Source organism: Theobroma umbraticum, unplaced genomic scaffold, assembly GCF_002168275.2.
Source record: "Theobroma umbraticum cultivar Fairchild unplaced genomic scaffold, ASM216827v3 scaffold_67.0, whole genome shotgun sequence".
Classification (NCBI taxonomy): Eukaryota; Viridiplantae; Streptophyta; class Magnoliopsida; order Malvales; family Malvaceae; genus Theobroma; species Theobroma umbraticum.
Window position 1 is genome coordinate 4,502,102 of NW_018397262.1, and position 18,422 is coordinate 4,520,523.

The window sequence follows — 18,422 nt, forward strand, 5'->3', positions numbered from 1 at the left end:
TCCCAAACTTGGTCTTTGTGACATTTTGCTTCCTTTTTGAGATTATGGTGCTTTTGTTTAGTTGTTTTAGATGCTTGTTTATGGCCAATAGATATATTGATTTTGTTGTTCACGATGACTTCGTAGTAAATTAGGCATCTTATTTAACTTCAAATATTTTTTGTTTTAAAATTTATTTATTTTTTGTTTTTTATTTGAATTTGGGATTTTATTATCAGAAAAAGATTGATTAAGATTGCAAAAATTAAAAAAAATGGAGAAGAACATCATTTGGGGGTCATCCAAAAATATAAAAATCAAAATAGTAAAGGGAGAAGCAATATTAGGAAATCATTTTAATAGATAAGAACAATTGAGTTAAGATTTTGAAGCACGACTTGATTTAACTAGTTTTCTAATTATTAGTTTATAAAAATGCATTTATATTTATTTAAATTTAATAAAAGTTAAATGAAAACATATTGAAATAGAAATAGAGAATATTAAAATTTTTCACACTTAACTATTGCAAATAAGTCTACAAATTATTTATTTTCAACATTCTAAACATGTTATTTTATAAGTAGTCAAATATTTTTTCTTTTTATTTTTCAATTTAAAAAAATTCATACAAAAATCACTAAACCAAATACTCAGATTCAATAATTAAGCATTTCAAAATTAGACAATTCCATTTATTGAATATTACTACTATAAAAATTACTTTATATATAATAATATAAATTTGGGCCTAGTAACGGGCTTGGGTTGGCTTACAAAGACCAAATTCAAATGTCGTGGCCCAAAGTTTTCGACGCTCGGTTCATTCAAGCCTCTATTTTCATCCTCGTAAAAAATATAAAAATAATAAAGAATTAATTAAAAAATACTCTCGTTCGTCTGAGATCGAGGAAGAGAGCGACAATGAGTTACTTATTACCGACACTGACGAGGAAGACAGAAGTCGACACAATCATCCGAGACACCATCGACAAGGTCCTTGTCCTTCGCTTCGGCCGTGCCGCCGACGCCGTCTGTCTCCAACTCGACAACATCCTTGCCAAGACCGCGCGTGAGGTTTCCAAATTCGCAACGGTGGCTTTAGTCGATATAGATTCCGAGGATGTTCAGGTTTACGTCAAGTACTTCGATATCACTTTGATTCCTTCCACTGTTTTCTTCTTCAATGCTCATCATATGAAGATGGATTCTGGGTATTTATTTTTAGCTCTTTATCGTTTGAATTTCTCTCTTTTTTCTTTTAAATTTAATTTGGTTAAATGAATTGAATTTATTTGCTGTTTCGCTATTTAATATTTAATTTTTTAAGCCTCTGATTATATTGACTGTTCTAGCTGTGTCACATGTTTTGGGAATTTCAATTATGTTGGGGATTCCTATTTTGTAAATTATATAATTATGTCTCTTGTTTTCAAATAGAAAATTTCATTCTGCAATAAATAAGAATTTAGAGACTTCATTTAAGATGTTAGGTTTCTTCTGCAATGTGTTGCTATTGTTTTGTTTTTCTTGTTTGTGATTCAGGACTGCGGACCATACTAAATGGGTGGGTGCATTTCATGAAAAGCAGGACTTCATAGATGTTGTAGAGGTATGCTGTATTTAGTGCCTAAATAATTTATGAACTTAATGATCCCATTACTTTGACTGTATGAGTGATGTAGTTTATTCATCTAACGTTATTGTTTCCATTTGTTCATTTTACTAATTTACTAGTCTGAGTTGATACTTCCTAGTCCTTTTATCACCCAACGAGGTCCAATAGCCGAAAATTGTTACCTTTGACACATTGGAACTGCTGCCCTGGTTTTGCGATCATTTCTTGGAAATTGGAATGTCCGGTTTGGTCCTCATTTGATTCTAATACTACAGTGTATTTATGTCAATAAAGTTGCATCATTGGGAGGATCAATAAACTGTAGCTTTTGAGAATATGGGCAATGCTCCCTTTAACACATTGAGACGACTGCCTTTTTCCATTTTTGTTTTTAATTTTATCCTTTGTTGTTTAGATTTGTTGAGTATAAGGGTGGCGAGTAAGACTGTTTACCTGTTGTTGAATGATTATCCATTCATCATATTGTTGTCTATGTTGCTTGCAGAGGTAGAGTGGTGGGTGGAATTCAGTTTTAACAAAGCTATAGCTTTCTATGTACCTGGTTCTCTAGAAATGAGCTATGTTCATCTGGATGATTTTAGGAGGAAAATAAGAGAATTGTTGAGTAAAATATAGGAGAAGAGATCATTTTGAATTCTTCTCAAATGATTAGTATATCTTTGGTATATACAGTATGACACTGTTGTTCATTATCATTGGATGGAGGTCAGTTTGTTTTGTACCACATGCTCAATTGTGACACTGTTTGCTTGGTTTGAATTATACACTTATTTATGGAACTTTTCACTTTCTTGGCTCTAATATTCAGAAATAGGAATGGATACAGATTTTACAACATTGAACTTGGCATCTTGTATAAAATTTTGGGAAGTCCAATATATCTTGTTTGTGAATTTGAGAAGTTAGGCTATGTGGGCTATAGAACTTACAGTGTATTTGCTGGTTCCTGACAGGGATCTACTATGCCTAGATCTTCTTCTCTCTCTCCCTTCTTGTTCAGATCTGGATTCTAATCTTTTTATTTTTCTAGTTTCTAAGCTCTGTTATTGACTGATGCTTGATGCTTGATGCAAATGTATTTTCTTCAGATTTTTTTGTTACTGAATTTTTTCTAGAAAATGTTTTGGTTAACAAATGTTTGATGTAAACTAATTTTTGTTTAGGGTTTTGCTTCTGATATTTTCTTTTTAGATATTTTTGTTAACTCATATTAGACTTTTTGGTTCTGATTTGTTGCTGTTATACCTTTATTTTATTTTTTGGCCAATTATTGATATAAAAATGAAAACTAGTTGATGACCGAGAGAGGTTGGGTGGGGTGGGTTGAAGTCTGGGTTTTAATTCTCCCGATGGGGCGGGGGCGGGTTTCTTCAATAATAAATCCAAGTCAGGGTGGGGCAGGTTCAGATAGTGATAGTAGATGATCAGGTCAGGGACAGGGCAGGCAAAAATCTGCCCCACCCTGCCCTGTTGCCAGAGCAGGCTTTCTCTTTGTGAACTGTGTTCTCTGTGCTAAGCATTTTTTTCTCATCTTTTCTCCATAGTAGTTGTCCTGGGTTTGCTTTTGCTACAAAAGTTCTTTAATTTTATAGTTATAAAATAACTGTTGTTAATAAAGTTTATGTTCCTGATGGATGCACTTAACATTTGCATTAATTTTGTGGCTTGGAGCTAATCTTCAGTCTCCAACCTTGCAGGCAATATTTAGGGGAGCCATGAAAGGCAAGATGATTGTTAATTGCCCCCTACCCCCAGAGCGAATACCGAAATATCAACTGCTATACAAGGATATGTAACCTTTTTGGGTCTTGACATGGATCATTCGAGCAGTTGTTTACCTGAAGTATTGCACCCTAGTTTGGTGAATGCCATTGATCCCACATAAGAATCATTTCAGTAATTATTCAAATAAGGGAATCGGAAAGTTATGCTTCACCCTGAGAGGAAGGTATCAGTTGAAAGAAAGTCATTAGGTACCAGCAATAGCATGATTCAAGCAAAGAAGCGAAGTCAACATTAGATGTAATGAAAAGAAGTTAATTCTCCTGTCTCAATAGTGCTGTATTGCTTAGCTGAAGGTCTATCCAGAAATGTCATTGACTTATATCTGGTGAATTCAAACTTTTGTACAGTTACCCTGCTCCATCATCTACTGAGAAATTTCATCTATATATGTGAATAGCTGATCAGTACCCTTGTGCTGCAAGTCTTTATACAAATTAGTTTGTCACCCACCCCTCTCTCTCTCTCTCTCTTTCAGAATTTTCAGTAAGTCATTCATGTTTAGAAAGAAATTGCTGATAATCTGAAACTGGAACCAAGCGAGAATGGAATAACCTGCGCAGAAAGTTTGCACAAACTCAAATTTAAATGGCTGTTGGCTGGGGTCACGGTAAAGGTTATAGTCATACACTAGAGTTGAGTCCAGCCCACCTGCCTTTTGGGCCAACAATGCACAAAAAATTCAACAGAATCCAAACTCCCGCTCATTTCGTCCTCTCACTCCTTCTCCACTCTCCCCCTCCAAAAAAATTCCTGCAAAATTCTCCAGAAAAGGAAAAAAAAAATCCTTCATTTTCTTTGTTGTAAACAATGAGAGAAGAAGAAATCGAGAAACTCCGCGGTGTAGTCCGAGACTGCGTTAGCAAGCATCTATATTCCTCCGCCATTTTCTTCGCCGACAAAGTCGCCGCCATCACCAATGACCCCGCCGACGTCTACATGCAAGCTCAAGCCCTCTTCCTCGGTCGCCACTTCCGTCGCGCGTTTCATCTCCTCAACGCCTCAAAAATCGTCTTCCGCGATCTCCGTTTTCGCTACCTCGCTGCCAAGTGCCTCGTAAATTCTTTCAATTACACTAAAACTAACATTTCTTCCATTAATATCACTCTCTACCTTGTTAAGATATTAATATCACTTCTCTGCCTTGTTTCGTTTTCTAAAATTATTCTCTGCTTCGTTTTAGAAATTAAAGTTTTTCTTTTTTTTTCGGTTGATGATTTAGGGTTTTTTTTTTCTTTTTTCAAATAATAGTTTGATAAATTTTATTAGATGATCACCTGCCCCTATTCGATAATGATTTTGTTTTTCCTTTTTTAGAAAAGGTTGAATGAGGGTTTAGAAAAGTTTCTTTTTTCAGAAAAGTTTGATTGAGGGTTTAGAGTTCTTGATTAATTTTTTTTATAAAAAATATATTTTGAATGAACTTATTTGATCAGGAGGAGCTCAAGGAGTGGGATCAGTGTCTTTTGATGCTTGGTGATGAGAAGTTTGATGAACATGGGAATGTTTATGATGCAAAGGATAACAGTGCCATGTACTTAGACAAAGATGGGGAAGATCGTGAAATCAATGTAAAAAATCTTATTTTATTTCTTTTCGGTGTTACTTTACGTCTGCAAATGTAGTGGCATTTCTGTTCTGTTTGGTTGTCAATTTGTGCTTCGAACATCTTCATATTAATGTAGGGATACTTTCTTTTGGGTTTCATGTGGGTTGTTCAGGAGTCTTTAAAACATGGGCAGTTTGGTTGTTGTGGAGCCGGTTTTAGTCTCTTTTTAGTATTTTAACTTTTTCAGCAAAAGAATCAATTCAGAAATAACAAAGTTTGGTTTAAATTTGATTGGTTAATAGTATTTATAAGGCAGAGCCAGAGGGGGATTGAATTAGTTCTAATGTTCCAAAACTCTCTCTTTAGTTTCCTTTGATGCCTGGAGACAGCATGGTGCATATAGATTTCGATCTTCCACTGTCTTTGCTTTGATTTTCATCAGAAAACTCCACAATGGACAATGGTATAATTTAATTTAGGTTTTCATTGAATTGTTTTAATCTGTAAAATCAATTTAAAGGCCTACCTATCAAGTTAAAGACTCAATGGATCAAGTTTAATAGTTGTTTAACTGGGCAGAATCTCGCATGTGATTAGAAAGAACTGACAGCTCTATTTTGAACAAACAGTGACTGGGGATTCTTGTAGAACTCTTGGAGTAGTTGGCTACAATTTATGGTTTTTTTTTTCTGAAATTAACTAACTCAAGATTAAATTGAATGATGTAACGTGCAGTGTTTTAATGTGTTCTCTTTCTGTTTGATTGTCCATTGAAGAGTTCCATTTTATGCTGCCAGTTTATTTGTTTTGCTACAGTAGCCAGTACTTTATCCATATGATGACGCTGAAGCTCATGAAAATCTTATTTTATTAGTTTTGTTAATTTTGGGATGATATGAGATGGATGACCTCTCTAGATAGGGATATTTCTCTTGCTATAAAAGTGCAAGGTTTTGTAGTGTAGGAACATGACTAATACATTTTAACAGATTTCTTCAGCAATATTCTTTCTAAGAGGCAAGGCATATGAAGCGTTGGAAAATCGTGCTCAGGCTCGACAGTGGTTAGTACATGATTCTAGAAAAAGAATGCTGCCCACCCCCCCACCACACATACACACACACACAAAATCATTTGCTTATTCATTTGTGCTTTGTGCTCATTTTATAAAGAAAGAAAAGATTGAGGATTATTAATAACTTGAGGCAATTTTTCTATTTTTGCAATTTTAGAGTTAGTTGTGCATCTTTGAGATGCACTCTCACGTGCACAAGAATAGGGGGTAAAAAAAATTCTTGGATCTGGAAACTTGTTCTAGATAATGTCTCCTAGAATTTGTTATCCCCTTCGTTACTGGATTGTAGATTTAGTCCTTAATTTGGACTACTATCTTCTTGGGTCATTTCTCTTTTATTTTCAATTTTGTCCTTTTTAATATTTGGAATTACTGTTTTAAAAATGGAATGATGATCTTCTAAGTACCCTTCTGTTCCAAGTTTTTATGCTATGGTAGTAGATCAGAGCTGTTTTTAGTATAATTTTACATTTTGTTCTGCCTAACCTCCTGCTCTGTTTCTTTTAGTTCCCCTGTATCTATGTAAAGATCATTGTCTCAGTTCTCTGGGTTTTGTTGAAATGAATATGTCTATATTCGTTGAAAAAACCTTAATAGATGATCTGCTTGATCATGCTGATTTCAGGTACAAAGCTGCTATCAAAGCTGATCCTTTATGTTATGAGGTATTTATGGAATGTTATAATAGTTGTTATAGCTGTTTGAATGCCCAGTTGTGTCTTGTGGGTGTGCTATGTGGCCTTTTGCAAACAAAATTTCTCCCTTTGGCTTCATAATAGCCAGGGTTGCAGAAAGTGCCGATTTCAAATTTCTGACAGTATAAATGCTCATTTTAAAAATTTCATTGGTGATAAACCTTTTGGAATCAGACTTATTTATTATCAATTTTTTCCTCTTAGTTCTCTGAAGTTAATTTCTTTATAAAAGTTTTATTGATAACTTCTGTAAATATAGTTTTAATCAGAATAATGATATATTCATTTTTTATGATGTAATTGTGCATTCCCTATGATATGTTTCATGATTGTGTTTTTTGTTATTTTTCAGGCTTTGGAGTGTCTTATTGAAAATCATATGCTTACTTGTGAGGAAGGTATGATGTTTTAACTATGATATTATTTGGTTCTTTTCTGGTCATCAACAATTGAATAGAAATGACTCCTTGAAGCTTGATACTTTCTCTTAATTCTCCCAAATTTAGGTTCTTAGTTTTACATTAAATTCATATCCATTAGTCACTTTCACATTGTTCATGATAAATGTTGTTTTGGTTTTGATGAAGTAATACGTTTAACTTTCGGTTTTGTTATTGGATTGCAGAAACTAGCCTACTTTCATTTTTGCAATTTGGTGCTGAAGATGGATGGCTCTCTTCTTTCTACTCTTGCTTGATAAAAAAGGCAATGAGCAACCTGAATTTGTTCTGTTGAAATATAAACATTTCATATATCCTTTGTTACTTGTTCATTTGCTTGTTTTGTCTGCAATTATCTTTTTAATTTTTTTTTCTTTGGTCTATCTTATGCTAAATCTCTCTTCTCTACCCAACTGCTACTCTCTCATATCATGCAGTATGACAAAGAAAATGTTGTAGAAGCCAAATTCAAAGAACTTGAGGAGGAAAGTTCTAAAAGTAACCCTTCTAGCCAATCTTTGATGTGTAGTTTAAAAGATAACACTGATCTCTTGGCATGCAAAGCTGAATACTACCATCAATGTGGAGAATACCAAAAATGCTTTGAGCTAACTTCTACGTAAGTTAGAACTTCTTTTGGTTTTCTCTAATTCTGTTTTGTTTTTTATTTCAGCCTTCTTTTTTTTTTATACAAGCTGAAATGATTCTGGATGGTATCTAGGATGCTTTATATCATCTAAGTGTTTAGCTTTACAGATTGCTTGAAAAGGATCCTTTCCACCTGAAATGTACCTTGGTGCATTTAGCAGCAGCAATGGAGCTTGGTCATTCAAATGAGCTTTATCTTATGGCATGCAATCTAGTAAAAGATTACCCTCAAAAGTGAGACAGAGTTTTACTTTAGCATATATCTTGCTGTTCAGATCTGTTATGATGACTTTCATTAGTGTATTAAGTTGTTCACTAATTAGTACTTCATTTTATAGGGCTTTGTCATGGTTTGCTGTTGGCTGTTACTACTATTGTATCAAGAAATATGATCAATCACGCCGTTATTTTAGGTAAATATTTCACAATACTACTATGTGCATGTACCTATGTAAAGGATGACTAATGGAGGTTTATTGATATTGATGTTATAGCATGTTGCCTTGTTCTATACTAACTAAATTTTCCATTTCGTAGAAAGAAATCAACCTATCAAAATAAACTTCAAAAGATGCTTATGCATGCTTCAAAAGACTTTAATATTGCGTGGATTTACGAGTTAGTGTAGAAATCTCGCTTGTTTGTAATTTATTATTCAAGGATAAATGGTATCATGAGTTGGGCATTGATTATTTTGGCAATGTTCTGTTAGCTTTTCTCCATTGTTCTTTTCCATTTGTCCTGGTTGGTTTTTGTCATGTGCTTCTTGGAGATTGCTAGTTCAATTTCAATAAGGATTTCTCCCTCTGTTCCAAATTGATTGTCCACTTTCCAAATGGTATAAAGTTTTAGGAATGGGGTATTTTGTTCTTTTGCAAATTCTAATCTTGAAGTAACATAAAAGCTACGGGGTCCCACCTAAAGTTAGTATTTCAATGAAAAGCAACACTGGAAAATGTTTTCTATTTTGTGAAGTGGACATTATTTTGAAATATTTTAAAATAGAAAGATGGACATTTAATTTGGAGCGGAGTTTGTGTTTAAGATCAACATCTGTCTGTTCCGCTTGTAAAAAGGATTTAAATTTTGATCTTATTAGGCTCCCTGATCAATTGAGTTGACTGGTTTCACTCCACTCTGCAGCAAGGCTACAAGTTTAGATGGAACATTTCCTCCTGCATGGATAGGGTTTGGAAATGCATATGCTGTTCGAGAGGAGGGTGATCAAGCAATGTCAGCTTATAGGACTGCTGCTCGCCTGTTTCCAGGGTAACTTATATTAGTTTCTAGTTGGCACTTTCAATAGTTTAAAATCTTCTAGTTATTTGTTTCCGGATGTTTTCTAATATTTGTTCAATGGTCTGTTGACCTTACTGCTTTTGATGTTTCTCTTTTCCTGGTTAACTGGGGAATGCAAGTTCCTTAGTTTTGCTCCTGTATCTAAAACTTGCAATCTGCCACTGTAGTCATTGCTCCTCTTAGATCAAAAACTTCTGTACTCTGATTAATACAGGGTTGTTATCATCCTTAGTGTCTGTTTAATATGTCATTTATGTAAGCATAGTCAAAGTCCTCTTATTGTTTATGGATTGTCCTTTTACAGGTTGAATCTTGATATTCTGTTATTCCAGGTGCCATTTACCAACTTTGTACATTGGAATGGAGTACATGCGGACCCACAGCTTCAAGCTTGCTGAGCAGGTTATTGTTCTCTTACAAAGTTAGGGAGATTATCATTTTTGGCTGAGTTTAGTGAGGGTCAAAGAATCATCATTGCTTGTGTTTGTTATTTAGGAAGAGAAAATTCGGCCTCTTTCATTCATAATACATCATCTATATATACAGCCTAAACATCTCTACAATAGGAAAAGAATAAAGAAATAAGGAAAATAAAATCCCTATAATTATGATGATTTCCAATCCCTATAATTATGGTGATTTCTAGTTCCTATAATTACGTTACTTAATAAAAGAATATTTACACATTTCTTATTCTATAACACTCCCCCTCAAGCTGGAGCATAGATGTTAATCATGCCCAGCTTGCTACAAATATAATCAACTCGAGGTCCATTCAACGCCTTTGTGAAGATATCTCCTAGTTGGTCTTCAGTTTTAACATATCCTATAGAGATGAACTTTTGTTGAATCTTTTCACGAACAAAATGACAGTCAATTTCAATATACTTAGTTTGTTCTTGAAACATGGGATTGGAGGCAATATGGAGAGCAGCTTGATTATCACACCACAGCTCTGCTGGCAAAGAAGACTTAAGACCAACTTCACTTAATAGCTGATACATCCATACTACGTCACACACAGTTTGTGCCATAGCTCTGTATTCTGACTCTGCATTAGACCGAGATATTATACTGTGCTTCTTACTTTTCCATGAGATCATACTCCCTCCAATAAGAACACAATATCCCATAGTAGATCTCTTATCACTCTTGAAACTTGCCCAACCTGCATCTGAAAAACATTCAATATTAGTGTGTCCATAATTTCCATAAAATAGACCACATCCTGGAGTCCCCTTCAAATAACATAGGATTTGTTCCAAAGCTGCCCAATGGTTAATTGTTGGAGTAGACATAAATCGACGTACAACACTAACAGAGTGTGCAATATCAGGATGAGTCATTGTAAGATAATTTAATTTTCCAACTAGCCTTCTATATTTTTCAGGATCTTCAAACAATTCACCATCTTCTTTTGTTAGTTGCAAATTAGGAGTCATTGGCACACTACATGTCTTAGCACTCAATTTTCATGTCTCAATCAACGAGTCAAGAACATATTTTCTTTGAGATAAGAATATACCTTTCTTACTTTTTGTCACCTCAACACCCAAAAAATACTTCAACAACCCAAAATCTTTTGTTTGAAACTGGGTATGAAGAAATGATTTGAGAGATGAAATACTTGCAGTGTCACTCCCAGTAATGACAATATCATGAACATACATTACTAGTAAGATTATGCTAGCCTCATACTGTTTATAAAACACTGAGTGATCACACTTACTCTTTTTCATCCCAAACTCCTGAACTGCCTCAGTAATCTGCCAAACCAAGCACGAGGGTTTGTTTCAAGCCATACAAAGATTTTTGAAGATGACAGACTTTCCCATACTCCCCCTGAGCAACAAACCCAGGTGGTTGCTCCATATACACTTCTTCTCGGAGATCACCATGTAGAAAAGTATTATTGATATCTAATTGATGTAAAGGCCAATCATAGGTAGCCGCCATAGAGATGAATAAACGGACAAAGGTAAGTTCAGCTACTAGAGAGAAAGTATCAGACTAATCAACACCATAAGTCTGGGCATACCTTTTAGCAACAAGACAGGCTTTAAGGCGAGCTACTGATCCATCAGGATTTACCTTTGCAGCAAACACCCATTTGCACCAAGTGGCTTTCTTCTTAGTAGGCAAATCTACCAAATCCCAAGTACCATTACCATCTAAAGCCACCATCTCCTCTACCATAGTAGCACGCTAGCTAGGATGGGACAAGGCTTTATGAATAGTTTTAGGAATTGAAACAGAATCCAAGGATTCAACAAATGAACTAGAAGAGGACAAGTGATCATAAGAAACAAAGGATGGGAAAGTCTATCATCTTGAAAACCCAGTAACAAAACCCAACAAGAATACCAAACTATCTTGTTGAAACCTTTCGGCATGAAGACCAAAAGAGAAGACCAGAGTGAATCTTTGACAGATGGTCGGCATGTGGACAAAACCAAACACTAAAAGCGGCGTGTGACGGCCACTCGTGGGGACTCTAGTGGCAAGATTCTAGGAAGAAGCCGACCAGCAACTGAGTCTCCTCCTAGTGCTGGCTGTGAGATCAGATTGTCACCCTATATGGGTGACCTAGGTTTGGGTGCAAAACAGAAACTAAGAACTCTGTTTCAAAGGAAACAAATGTGCCAAAACCTGGCTTTGATACCATGTTATTTAGGAAGAGAAAACTCAGCCTCTTTCATTCATAATACATCATCTATATATACAGTCTAAACATCTCTAAAAGAGAAAAACAATAAAGAAAATAAAATCCCTATAATCATGATGATTCCCAATCCTTATCATTATGATGATTTCTAATTCCTATAATTACGTTAATTAATAAAAGAATATTTACACATTTTCTATTCTATAACAGTGTTTATCAAGAATGACTACTTTGTGGACTACAAACTTCCTAGTATTAGTTATTATATGAGGGCCATTCTAGACTCTTGTAGACTTTCTAGATATCTTAAGGTTTTTCCTAGACAGCAAAATTTAACACTTATAAGAGCTGGTTACTGTTAAATTATTCCGGACATAATTTATAGAAATGTCATTTTAGATGGGTTGTATGTCAAGAGTAGATATATAGCAAACTCATGGAGATCGGCTTAGAAATATAAAGTCCTAATGCTGGGGAGGCCTATTCTGTTCCATTTTGAATAACCACATACATAGAGGCTAAATATCAGTAAATGAATGCTTTTTGTATTATAATGTTTGCAGATAGATTATGATATTGTCCTTAGTAATATTGAGGGCATTTCAATTACTTGAGGTTGCCTCCTTTCTTGATTGCATACATTTTGTCATTTTCCCCTATGTTAAGGGAGATTGCACTTATAGCTCTGTAGCATAGAATTATAAAATGCCTGAAAATCATGCTCAGATTTTCAAGAATAAGTTTTGGAAGTGGAAGCAGCTTTCCCTCCTAGCCCATGTACATGGAGAATGAGATTCTCTCCATTTTTTAGATCAGTAGAAATGGAGTCTATTGTTTTGTTGCTAATGCTATTCATTGTTGGTTGACAAAGTGAAAGAACAAAAGTCATCTGTAATTTGTTCATCATTCTATTTCTTTGTTTTTGTGTGGTGGAATGTGATGTACTGCTGAGTTTTTCTTTGCTTCTGTAATAATAATCATCTCCTTTGTCTCTATTTCTTATTGCAATTTTTTTGTTCTATATAAGTCTTCAGAAATAAAAAAAATTTCCTGGCATGGTAAAAAAGTTTGATAAGGGGATTTGTTTTCAGTTTATCATGCAGGCAAAGGCAATTTGCCCTTCAGATCCACTTGTATATAATGAGCTTGGAGTTGTTGCATATCATATGAAAGAGTAAGGAGTGATTGCACCTTATTATATATTTTTTCTTCCGATGGTCAACATTTCATGTTCTGAATGTTTCATTGAAATTTTTTGCTGAAGATGGGATGTTGAATTGAACTTCCTGAAGCGTGCTAATAAATTAATTGTATTGAGACTGCTATGTTTAAATATGAAATTGGGAACAATCTTAAACGTTTAGTATTTTTTTCCCCAATTGAACTCTTATCACTAGATGGGTACTTTAACTAGAAGGCTTCTTCAAACACCATTCTCTATAACTTGTATTCCTGGTATGCAGTTGTGCTCTCAAATTACATATACAAGATATTATCATGCTTTAGATTATCCTTTCATTGTATACTTTTTATTGCTAAGGATTTCATTGTACCCATGTCTGTCATGTGGCATATGTTTATATTCCTTTTGAAGTTTCCCTGGTTAAAGTTCTTTTAAATCACATATCTTGTGTTAATTGTTTAAAATAGCATTTTCTTTTGGAAAAACTTTCAGGTATAACAAAGCTGTCTGGTGGTTTGAGAAAACATTGGCTCTTATTCCAGCCCCATTAAGTGAAATGTGGGAACCCACAGTGGTTAATCTTGCCCATGCTTACAGGAAACTTAAGTATGTCATTTTAATTTTTTGAAATGTTAAGCTATTCTTCCACTTTCTTTTCTCTATTAACTTCACAATAATGTTGGTGCTTTCTTCAAAACCCTGAAGTGAAAATAAATGTAACCATCAAATGCGTTTTAAGTAGTAAGTTTGATTACATTGTCAATGCATGATGGCGTGTTATTCTTGGCATGATATAATAAGGAAAATTCTTGAAGTAGTTTGTAGAATAATGGCAGTGTTTGCAATACCAGTGAGGAAATAGGAAGGTGTTGGCCTGATATGCCAGGCATATTCTTGTGGATGGGCATTGTTCTTATGAACATAGAGTACATGAGTATCTATTTTTAATTTTTTTTTGGCCTTGGTGTCTCCTCTGTATTACAAGTATGTATCTACTGCAATTTATTGGAAGGAGTTAAAAAAAACATTTTGAGCAGGGTCACAATATTCTTATCATTAAGTACTCCAGATACCTAAAATTGAAATTGATGATGGAAATATGCTAGTTGAGGGATTATGTTATCTAGGTCTCTATTTTATGTTTTGCAGATTCGATTGTAATCTTGACTTATGTTTAGTTATTTTAGATTATTTAGGATATTTTATGTTGTTAGTATATTATCTCTTTTTCAAGTATTAGGGCTTTAGGGGTATATTTGTTATATGCTTTTTATTAGGGTTTTGGTTTAAGTTATAAATGCTATTGTCATTTTAGTTTCGATTAGGTTTTGGATGATGAATATTTGAGAATTTGAGATATTGAGTATTGTGATTTTGTTCCTTCATTGATTCTTTCTGGTTTTCTCTTTTAGTTTTTTGCTTCTCCCCCGATTTTCTCCGTTCCTCCCTAGTTGCTTCTGTCTATTTTGTATTTTTCATCTAATTTTCTATCGGTCTATTTTCTATCTCTTTCCTTTACTTGTTCTACATCAGAAATGCCTATTAGTGCCAAGTCCCACATATGTATTACCTTATTCTGGATACAGAAAGTTCCTTCAAATAACTTAACAACATTTTTGTCATAGTATTAATATAGCATGCTGAATTTATAGGAGCATTAAGAGTTACTAATTCTTTAATTTGTGTCTATACAACATTGGCATTCATTTACAAGAGCATTAAAGGTTCAGCAGTGACCTGGCAAAGGAAAGAGTGTGGTTAATGCTAATGATTGCGTTTGAGAAAGCTCAGATATTTATATATTGTTGGCTTAATGTTCAAATACTTTTAGTTTTCCTTTATATTTTTAGATAGTATGTCTCAAGCTTTGAACTCCATCTGCTGGGTTATAGTTGATTCAAAGAGAATTTGCAATTTCCAGTTGATTTTGATTTATCCGACGTCACTATATGTCATAGTTTGTATTTAACAAGGGGAATGGCATTTCTTTATATTGATTTTTACAATCTGATTTTGGTGGTATTAATTTGCAAAAAATTAGTGCCAACTAATTTCAACCTTTTGACACTAATTATATGAGCCCATTGTGTATCAGGATGTACCATGAAGCAATCTCATTCTATGAGAAAGCACTTACATTATCGACTAAAAGCTTGAGCACTTATGCAGGTCTTGCATACACATACCATTTGCAGGTCAGTTAAGCCCTTTTCTGCCCCTAACACTCACTGAGGTTCCGTTTGGTTGACGTTTTTGCTATTTCTTTTTCTTTTTACAAAATTGAATAAAAAGGAAAAGGCAAAACATAAAAAATGAACAGAAAACAGAAGGAAAATAAGAAAAGCATGAATCAAATGGACCCTAGCTTAAAGTTGTTATACTTCATAACTAATTCATCAAGATTGAATATTCCACTATGCTGGCTTTTCTAGATTGTACATGAAAATTTTGTTTTTGAATTACTTGTAAGCTGATTACTAGCTTTGGGACTTACACTGATTTTGTTAACAGGATAATTTTACTGCTGCAATTACATACTATCATAAGGTCAGTAATCAAGAATCTACTTTCATAGCTTTTATGGAAAGTGTGCTCTCCATCTCCACACTTTACCTGCTTTTAGCTTGGTTCGACAATGTTTGGCATATTATGCATTTTAGCGAATATGTTGATTATTTTCTTGATTGACATAAGATGTTATAGTTGTAGGATAGCTAAAGTACAGCTTTGATGCTATCTTTTTTTGCCCCAAATCTCTAAATCTGATCTTCCCACTTGTCTTCGAACCAGGCTTTATGGCTGAAACCGGATGATCCATTTTGCACCGAAATGTTAAATGTGGCTCTTGTAGATGAATGTCGACATGGCATAGACCCAAAAATTGATTTCTGCTGAAAAGGTTAAAGTTTCGTGTCATTTTTGTAATATTCTTTGTATTGTTGTAATATGTAATGCAACAATGTTAAAGCATATTAATCTATGTGGTGTTTTTCTCTAGTATCCAGTATCAGGCAGTATTTACTATTTACTTTTTGCATGTTTTAGATATTTATTTTTGAGGTGCCTAAGAGTACTTTGAAGTTAGAAGTATTCAAACCTATATGACCTTTTACCAAAAGATTTTTGTTGGAAAAAGGGGAATTTAATGGTACATTGCTTGTTGATTTCTTGCCAACTTACCTATTTCCAAAGAAAATTACCAATTAATTCCAGTGGCCATTAAGCACATTTCAGTGCTCTAACGGCTCATCAACCGAGTTTACAAACAATATTATGTCTATGTGGTGCTACTTAGTGAAGGATGTATTTGATCCCTATATTTCTATACTCTTAATTTGAAGATTGGAGTAATTTCTATATTTCAATTATAATTCTCCAAATAGAAAAAAAAAAAGAAGATAAAGCTCATGTTGATTGGATGCATTAAAGTTTTACAGGATAAGCATGGATATATTTTGCCTATGACTGTATCTAGTTGCATTTGCATTTTCTTTATGATCATTTAAAAGGACAGCTATTAGGTAATTGTTGATGTCCATTTTCCATTTTAGAAACAACAATTGAGGCCATCTATTTAGTAATGTCAACCTTTTTGTGATTTTTGAGATTGGTGGTCCCTTTCTATATGTGAAGTAATCGAAAGGAAAGAAAAAAGTTGGAATAATTTCATTGCTTTCTTACAGTAAATATAAATAGGATGGCACTCAAAATAGATAAAGGTTCATCTTTATTGAGCTAGGGGTTGCCTGTCAGCAATTACATTGAGCACAAATTGAGGCACATGGGAAGCTATTCCAAGTGCATGTATATATTCACTTCTTGAAAGGGCAGCCATGAGCTGTTGCTGAACATTGAGCAGTGTCTTCATCGCCTGTTTGTGATTCTGAGATTGGTGGACCTTTGAGTAGGCCAGCAAATAGCTCTCCAGGGTCATAGTAAATCTCAACTTCTTCTACCTTAAGAGATTTATCAACCTGTGAAAAGGGATTTTATTAGCATATAATCATTGGGGAACTTAAAATTTTATATAAAAATAGTTAAAAGGTAATTGTCAAAGTAATCATTATATATATATATAATAATTAAAAATTAAAATTTAAGAAGTGACAATCGACACCATTTGTTACCCTCTTAAATCTACTGATGCATACAATTAAATACAGTTAAGAGTTCTTCTTCATTAAAAAATGTCATTTTTTTGTGACAAGATAATTTGTTTCTTGTTATTACATGAAAAAGAGGTCAAAATGTCTCAAAAAGTCTATGGGTAACCTTTTGTTATTGGATTACACTAAAATGTTTGCTGCTTGCCTGGTCAAACCAAAATGTTTCCATTAGCTATTCGACCTTTTTCTTATTATTTATTAATAAAGGCGAATAGATGCCTTCTATGTGCTTTCAGGCTCATACTTAAAACCCAAAAAACAGAACCCAAGTTCCAAATTTAGCTATATCTGTATCTAAAATATCAACAATCAAGAGTTGAAAGAGATTTGAACAAGTTTTTGTGTGTTTGTGATTTAATTTAAGCCAATTTTTGTTTTTTAATTTTGATTCAAGCATGTTTCTCTTTGTGGTGAAAGATAAGATAAGATCAAATTTAATGCTTACTGCAAGAAAAAGTGAGAAGCAGCTAAACGTTCTATATTGTATAATCGTTTCTAGCTTGAAACTTTTCTTATGGGACCAACCAAGGCCATGAATTTCAACTAATGACTTGTCCATTAATGGGGCACTGATGGGCACCACCCACTTCTCCACATATATAGATATTCAAGTTAATAATCACAGCAAGAAGACAATCCAGGGCTTTTTTACCTTTTGTTTTGTTTTTCCAAGAAAAAATAAAGAAGGGAGAAACATATTACCTTGAGAGTTCCCAAGCCAAAGAATTCAACCTTCTCCCCCGTTGGGGCGTGTCCTTTGAAAGGACCCTGGAAGATACCCCAGTGCCTGAACTTGAAAGCAATCAGAGGAGGTCCTGAGTAAACACTGATGACTTCCCATGCAAATCCACGAGGAAAAGCTGAACGGAAGCCTTCGTGAGATGATTCAAACGTTTCTTCATCTGCTTTGTAGTATTGAAACTCCTTTGGTAGAGAATTCTTCAACAGTGCATTGTAGCTCCCTATCTTTAGAGTCTCTTCTCCTGTTAATCCTTCTCTCCCTGCAATCACCACGTTAACAAGTATTAACCACAAATTCAACGACAGACAAGTCGAAGACCAAACACGAAAATATCATCAATAATCATATAATTTTGGTGATATCTTTTTACAAGTTGGGATCATACCATTAACGATGAGCTTGAATTTTTCAGGGTTAATGGACTTGAAGTCTTGCAAGCGAACCTTGTGGGAGACTTCCATCTCCCATGACTTGACAGCGTTTTGCACTGTTTCTTCAAGTGATCCTTCTGGCCATTCCTGCATAGACATACACCAAGTTTTACAATAACATTCAGAAAT

At 34.2% G+C, this 18,422-nt stretch overlaps 3 protein-coding genes across 3 annotated transcripts; 2 read left to right on the forward strand and 1 right to left on the reverse strand.

Moving 5' to 3' along the window:
- Positions 1-854: 854 nt before the first annotated feature.
- LOC110419166 (mRNA splicing factor, thioredoxin-like U5 snRNP) lies at positions 855-3,793 on the forward strand. The gene is made up of 3 exons (XM_021432084.2): positions 855-1,193; positions 1,525-1,591; positions 3,316-3,793. The coding sequence occupies exons 1-3, from the start codon at positions 904-906 to the stop codon at positions 3,412-3,414; spliced, it is 456 nt and encodes a 151-aa protein (XP_021287759.1). The 5' UTR covers positions 855-903; the 3' UTR covers positions 3,415-3,793.
- Positions 3,794-3,989: 196 nt separating this feature from the next.
- APC6 (anaphase promoting complex 6) lies at positions 3,990-16,000 on the forward strand. The gene is made up of 16 exons (XM_021432082.2): positions 3,990-4,456; positions 4,837-4,971; positions 5,939-6,012; positions 6,650-6,689; positions 7,072-7,117; positions 7,345-7,424; positions 7,597-7,778; positions 7,916-8,041; positions 8,146-8,220; positions 8,951-9,076; positions 9,439-9,508; positions 12,863-12,945; positions 13,447-13,560; positions 15,050-15,149; positions 15,466-15,501; positions 15,745-16,000. Exons 1-16 carry the CDS (start codon positions 4,211-4,213, stop codon positions 15,847-15,849), a joined length of 1,638 nt encoding a protein of 545 aa, XP_021287757.1. The 5' UTR covers positions 3,990-4,210; the 3' UTR covers positions 15,850-16,000.
- A 596-nt stretch (positions 16,001-16,596) lies between these two features.
- On the reverse strand, positions 16,597-18,377 carry LOC110419165 (pathogenesis-related family protein). The gene is made up of 3 exons (XM_021432083.2): positions 18,248-18,377; positions 17,823-18,121; positions 16,597-16,928 (listed from the first exon to the last, which is right to left on the reverse strand). The coding sequence occupies exons 1-3, from the start codon at positions 18,321-18,323 to the stop codon at positions 16,767-16,769; spliced, it is 537 nt and encodes a 178-aa protein (XP_021287758.2). The 5' UTR covers positions 18,324-18,377; the 3' UTR covers positions 16,597-16,766.
- Positions 18,378-18,422: the final 45 nt, after the last annotated feature.

Excerpts from the sequence above, each read along its gene's own strand:
- LOC110419166 (XM_021432084.2), top strand. The coding sequence starts at position 904 with ATGAGTTACTTATTACCGACACTGACGAGGAAGACAGAAGTCGACACA. Across the intron at positions 1,194-1,524 it reads CATATGAAGATGGATTCTGG|GACTGCGGACCATACTAAAT; the intron begins GTATTTATTTTT and ends TTTGTGATTCAG. Across the intron at positions 1,592-3,315 it reads ACTTCATAGATGTTGTAGAG|GCAATATTTAGGGGAGCCAT; the intron begins GTATGCTGTATT and ends CCAACCTTGCAG.
- APC6 (XM_021432082.2), top strand. The coding sequence starts at position 4,211 with ATGAGAGAAGAAGAAATCGAGAAACTCCGCGGTGTAGTCCGAGACTGC. Across the intron at positions 8,221-8,950 it reads CAATCACGCCGTTATTTTAG|CAAGGCTACAAGTTTAGATG; the intron begins GTAAATATTTCA and ends TCCACTCTGCAG. Across the intron at positions 9,509-12,862 it reads GCTTCAAGCTTGCTGAGCAG|TTTATCATGCAGGCAAAGGC; the intron begins GTTATTGTTCTC and ends ATTTGTTTTCAG.
- LOC110419165 (XM_021432083.2), bottom strand. The coding sequence starts at position 18,323 with ATGGAAGTCTCCCACAAGGTTCGCTTGCAAGACTTCAAGTCCATTAAC. Across the intron at positions 18,122-18,247 it reads ATTCAAGCTCATCGTTAATG|GGAGAGAAGGATTAACAGGA; the intron begins GTATGATCCCAA and ends TGGTGATTGCAG. Across the intron at positions 16,929-17,822 it reads TTGGCTTGGGAACTCTCAAG|GTTGATAAATCTCTTAAGGT; the intron begins GTAATATGTTTC and ends CCCTTTTCACAG.